The sequence below is a fragment of the Nicotiana tabacum genome, chromosome 7, assembly GCF_000715075.1.
Source record: "Nicotiana tabacum cultivar K326 chromosome 7, ASM71507v2, whole genome shotgun sequence".
NCBI lineage: Eukaryota > Viridiplantae > Streptophyta > Magnoliopsida > Solanales > Solanaceae > Nicotiana > Nicotiana tabacum.
Genome location: NC_134086.1, coordinates 73304010 through 73310064, shown reverse-complemented (window position 1 = coordinate 73310064; position 6055 = coordinate 73304010). Strand labels below are relative to the sequence as shown.

The following is a 6055-nucleotide window of genomic DNA, read 5'->3' as shown; positions in this document are numbered from 1 at the left end:
GTACCCATTGTAATGTGAGATATAGCCCAAGGGGTTGGTGTTGTTCTATGATATTGCCCGAGAGGCGGATTTTGTTGACATTGTGCCCGAAGGGCAATCGTTTATGTGTTTATCTTTCCTAGTTGCCTGTCAATTACCTGCTTAATTGTTAAAAAGGTATTTCATGAAGTTTAAACTGAACTAAAATGACTTTACATATCTTCACTAATTCACTATTTTTACTGGCTTTTACTGCTTCATTATATCCTGTAATGTGCCTTACGTGATTTCACATTTCTCAGTCTTTATTTATGATTGTTACTCACTAAGTTGGAGTACTAACTTTACTCCTTGCACCCCGTGTGTAGATTCAGGCACTGCTGATCCTGCTTGCGAGGGTTGAGAGCTCCCGGCAGATTTCGGAGTTCACAGGTAGTTGCTCAGCGTCCGCAGCCCCGTGCTTCTCCCCCTTTATATCATTTCCTTTCTCTTGTTAGTGATTCTGTAATAGCTTTGTAGACACTTCAGACTTGTAGTACATTGATAGATGCTCATGACTAGTGACACCCCGATGTCGGGCTAGGCCTTTTCCGCAAACTGTCTTATTTACCTTATTTTGGGATTTATGATTATGATTAAGACTTAGTTTTATTACTTAATAGCTTAAAAATGAATTGGAAGCGTGTCGGCTGGCCCTGTCTTCACGAGAGGCACCATCACGACCGGATTCGGGTTTAGGGTCGTGACAGAACAATTGCCAACAAGCCCGAGAAGATTACAATTCTCTGAAGCTGGATCTTCAGCACGACCATCTCCAGATCTAGAACAACCTATAGCAGCAGCAGGGGCTGGGATGGAGAAGGATATGCATGCGAAAGAGCTCAGACAACAGAATCGTAACTCTCAGATGGGGATAAGACTGTAATATGTTCCGCCAAGTCATCGAGATGGTAAGATAGTCATTCAAATTGTGGAAGAAGATGTAAGTATGCTGAACGAACACTGGGCGACTGCTTTAATTGGGTATGTGCTTGGTGATGCTCCGTATGAAAAATCTATGGAAAGCTATGTCGAATCTGTGTGGGATTTTGTCACCAAACCCCAAATTCTATACCACAAGGATGGATACTATGTGTTTCGATTTGCAACAATTAAGGAAAGGGATCTTGTCATGCAAGCAGGGCCTTATTCGTATCACAATAAGCTATTTATTTTGCAGAATTGGGAAAGGGATTTCCATTTTGACCCTAAGTGTATTACTATAATTCCTTTGTGGATTCATTTCCCTAGTCTACCTGCTGGTTACTAGACTGCCGATGCATTGAGCAAGGTGGCTAGTGCTGTAGGATTACCAATGTACACTGACAAATTCACAACAGAGTTGAATAAAATTTCCTATGCTAGAGTACTAGTGAAAGTTGACATTACTAAGCCATTGGTGGAGAATATAGAGATTGAAACTCCTACTGGTACTAGGCAGCAGGAAATATTATATGAATGGAGACCAAAGTTCTATAGTGAATGTGTACATTTTGGCCATGATAATTTTGAATACTGGAGGAATAACCAACAGAATCATGAAGATGTTGAATTTAAAGCTCCTAAAAGAAGAAATAGGAGCAGAAGGAAGAAGGTAGTTCAAGAGTGGAAGCCAAAAGAATAGCAACAACAAGGAGAGGTAATAGAAGAACAACCTCCAGCTGAAGTAGAAATGGGCAATCAAGATAAAGCTAAAAAGGACTCCGATCAGAGTATGCAGATGGCAAGCAAAAATGGAGGAAGCAGGATACAGAACAATCCAATTAGGCAGCAGGGCAAAACTGTAGAAGCTAGCACCTCTAACAGATTTACAATTCTAGAAGAGTGTGGGCAAAGTTCTGCATAGGGAGATGCAATGAAGTCTGATCCTATAAAAAAACCATCATGATCATTAGTACTTGGAACATAAGAGGGATAAATAAGCCCTATATGCAGAAATAGTTAAGAATATTTCTGCAAAAGAATAAAGTGGACATTCTAGGATGTCTAGAGACTAGAATTAAAGAAAAGAAGGCAAAAAATATACTGCATAAGGTAACAACTATTCTAAGGCTATAAATGGAAGAATATGGGTATTATGGAAGACCTCCTTGACTGTAAAGATAGTCCACATTCATGAGCAGTTTATTTAGTACTTAGTAGATGGCACAATGACTAGTGCTCAAATAATGTTGATAGTGGTATATTCTAGGAACAAGGTGCAGGAAAGGGCAATACTATGGCATGATCTGCAGCAGTTAGGGGGGCAGACTCAAGTCCCTTGGCTCATAAGTGGAGACTTTAATAATGTCCTAACCACAACTGATAGGCTAGGACAACTAGTGACTGCTAGTGAGGTACATGAGTTCAAACAATGCATTGACAATATGCAGTTGACCCCATTGAGAACAAAGGGTTATTTCTTTACATGGTGTAACAAGCAGAGTGCAAATGATAGAGTGTATAGTAAGATTGATTGGGCTTTTGGCAATTTCAACTGGACTAAGGACTATGGGCATGTGGAAACAAATTTTTTAGAACCTAGAGTGTCTGATCATTCTCCTATCATAGTTCAACTATGGAAAAGGAAAACTATTCATCCCAGACCATTCAAACTATACATGGTAACAATGGAGCATAAGGACTTTAGGCCTATGGTTGACAGAGTATGGTAGCAGCAGATCGAACAGGATCCTATGACTGTTATTTGGCAGAAGTTACATAAGCTAAAAGATGAGGCTAAAGGTATGAACAAGGAGATAGCAAACTACGAGCAAAGGTTGACACAAATAAGGCAAAGATTGGAATGTACCTAAGCTAACCTGGTTCTTGATCCTTTCAACCAGATGCTGATAGAACATGAAAAATAGACTATGCATGAATTGGAGAAATGGAGCACTATAGAGGAAAGGATATTGAGGCAAAAGTCAAGAGTAACATGGATTGATTATGGTGATTCAAACTCTAAATACTTTTATGCACAATTGAAAATTAGAGCCAGCAAGAATAATATCACTACTGTGTATAATGATATAGGAGTGAAGATCACTGATCCAAAAGCTGTGGAAAAAGAGTTCACTAACTTTTTCACTCAGCTAATGGGGAAGGACACTAGGTTAAAGCCATGTCCAAATACCAGATTTATTAAAGTAGGAGATTGTCTAACATTACATCACCAACATGAACTAATAAAGGAGATAACACATGAGGAGGTGGATGAACCAGTGAAAGATATGCCAAATGACAAAGCTCCTGGATTTGATGACTATCCTATAAAATTCTTTACTAAGCATTGGACGACAGTGAGGCAAGAGATCTATGAGGCTGTTTCATTCTTCTTTCATACTGGTAAAGCCAGCATGGAACTGTACAACCATCACTCTGATACCTAAAGTCCCAGTACCTACAGCAGTGAAAGATTATAGGCCTATTGCTTGTTGCACTACACTGTATAGAATTATTGCCAAGATCCTGACTAAAAGAATAAAAAGAGTAATTGAGGTGATTATTGGGAAGTCACAGTCTGCTTTTATAGAAGGAAGGAGCATTATAAATAACATCCTATTTAGTCATGAACTATTCAATGGCTATAACAGGAAGGGTCTATCTCTTAGGTGTGTTCTCAAGGTTGATATAAGAAAGGCTTATGACTCATTTAATTGGCAATTTCTTAGATACATGCTCACTGATCTTGGCTTTCCACAGAAATTCATCCATTGGGTAATGGAATGTGTGTCAACAGTGTCCTACTCTTTAGTACTCAATGGTGGCCTTACCAAACCTTTTCAAGCCTAGAGAGGGATTAGGCAAAGGGATCCAATGTCACCCTATCTATTTGTTATTGCAATGGAGTACCTACAAAGAGAGATGAGCCAATTGTCCACCTTAAAAGAGTTCAAATATCACCCAAGACGCAAATAAATGGGGGTGACACATATTTATTTTGCTGATGATTTGTTAATGTTTTGCAGGGCAGACACAACTTCAATAAAAATAATGCAGGAAGCCTTTAACAAGTTTTCTATTGCATCTGGACTGCAGGCGAATGCAGATAAAAGCTCAATGTATATAGCTGGTGTTCCACAACATATCAAGGAGCTATTACTTGATCTTACAGGATTCATAGAGGGATATATTCCCTTTAAGTACCTGGGGGTGCCACTGTCTGCTACGAAGTTGAATATACACCAATGTCTGTCACTGGTGGAAAGGATTACTGAAAAAATAAACTGCTGGTTAGCTAGGATGCTATCCTATTCTGGAAGGATACAACTTATTAAATCTGTGTTGTTTGGAATTCAAACATACTGGGCTCAAATTTTCCTATTGCCTAAGAAGATTATGAAGATGATAGAGACCATATGCATGACATTTCTTTGGACTGGATCAAATGCCATTTCAAGGAAAGCATTGATAACATGGGATAAGATCTGTCAACCAAAAGCTACTGGGGGATTGAACATTATCAATATGAGGATATGGAACAAAGCTGCAATTCTGAAACACCTATGGGCTTTGACAATGAAGAAAGATGCTTTATGGATCAAATGGACACACAATTATTACATAAAGACATTACAGAAATGGACACACCTAAGACAGTAGCATGGGTGGTCAGGAAAATCATAGAGGCAAAGAAAGACTTGATGCAGATGAACTCAGTGCAAGGCAGCCTCATATCAACTCTGACAGACTTGGTGAAATAGGGAAGGTCCAAATAAAAAGAGCTTATGTCCAGCTACTGCCTCAGTTTCCCAAAGTTAGTTGGAAAAGCATTCATCTGCACACACAGATCCATCCACGATTCAACTTTCATCTATGGTTGGCTATTCATCAAAGGATAGCAACTGTAGACATGCTACTCAAGTTTGGAATCCAAGTACCACTAGATTGTTTGTTCTATGCAGGTACTATGGAAACATTTGATCATCTTTACTTTGACTGTCCAAGCACCAGTTTGTTATGGGACAGAATACTGAGATGGCTGGGAGTTACAAGGAAAATTGGAAGCTGGCAAGATGAACTAGTATGGATCAGTAGCACAGCCAAAAGGAAGAATGGTAAAGCAGATATCACTACAGCAACATTTGTGATGGTAGTGTATTGTATTTGGCAGGAAATAAACTCCATCAGATTTAACAAGGGTAGATACATGGTGGATGAGACATGCAAAGAGATTGCTATACACATGCACATACAGGGGAGGTCAAAGATCAAATGGCAACAAGCACTGCAAAGTTTAAACAATTATCCTTAGGAGTAGCTTGTAGTTGATGATTATGTTCTTATATAGTTAATCCCTATAATAGTAATAGTGATTAGGAGATTGATGGTCAGCATTAATCTGGTTTTGTAAAGACAGTTTGTTTTGATGAAATGAAATGTTTGTTTAATAAAAAAAGGAAGAAGGTAGATTTAGTGTTTGGAGACCCAGATCTAAGATATAAGGTTTTGGTAAAGGGGATTTTTGGGATCTATAGGTAGACTAGGGTTCTAGGGGGTGTGGTGGTAGTATGGTATGAATTTAGGTAGGTTTAGGGTTTTGCCGCCGCCATAGGTGATTTTCGGCGGCGACTCTAGGGTTTCTGGATTTTTAGATTTAAGATTTAGGGATTTTGGTGGGGTTTTTGGTTGATCAATTTGTATGGTGGGATTTAGGAGGGTGTGGGGATGCTGTGGTGTAATTTTGGGTAGGTTTAGGGTTCCGCCACCACCATAGGTGATTTCCGTCCGCGGGGCAAGGGTTTCTGGATCTTAGATCCACTGATTTTATCGAATATTTTGTGGATTTGGTTGGTAGGATGAGGTAGAGGAGAAGAAGAGGAGTTGATTGATGTAGGTTTGAGGCTATTTGGTTAAGTCCGGCCGGCGGAGGGGATTTCCGGCCGGTGGTCATCGGTGGTTTGAGTGGCGGTGGATGGTGGTGCGATTTCCGGTATGGTGAAGAGTGGGGGGGAGGGACAGAAATGATTGGTGAAGGGTGTGTTAGGACAGTTAAATACTTAGGGGGAGATGAGTTCCAGGCCGTTGGATCTATTGAAGATCAACGACCAGGATT

General features: G+C 39.7%; 2 protein-coding genes across 2 annotated transcripts; both read left to right on the top strand.

Annotated features, from left to right (window-relative positions):
• The first annotated feature begins 1690 nt into the window (after window positions 1-1690).
• LOC142162139 (uncharacterized) lies at window positions 1691-2672 on the top strand. The gene is made up of 2 exons (XM_075218455.1): window positions 1691-1842; window positions 2210-2672. Exons 1-2 carry the CDS (start codon window positions 1691-1693, stop codon window positions 2670-2672), a joined length of 615 nt encoding a protein of 204 aa, XP_075074556.1.
• Window positions 2673-2870: 198 nt separating this feature from the next.
• LOC142162138 (uncharacterized) lies at window positions 2871-4602 on the top strand. The gene is made up of 3 exons (XM_075218454.1): window positions 2871-3364; window positions 3453-3611; window positions 3969-4602. Exons 1-3 carry the CDS (start codon window positions 2871-2873, stop codon window positions 4600-4602), a joined length of 1287 nt encoding a protein of 428 aa, XP_075074555.1.
• The last annotated feature ends 1453 nt before the right edge of the window (window positions 4603-6055 follow it).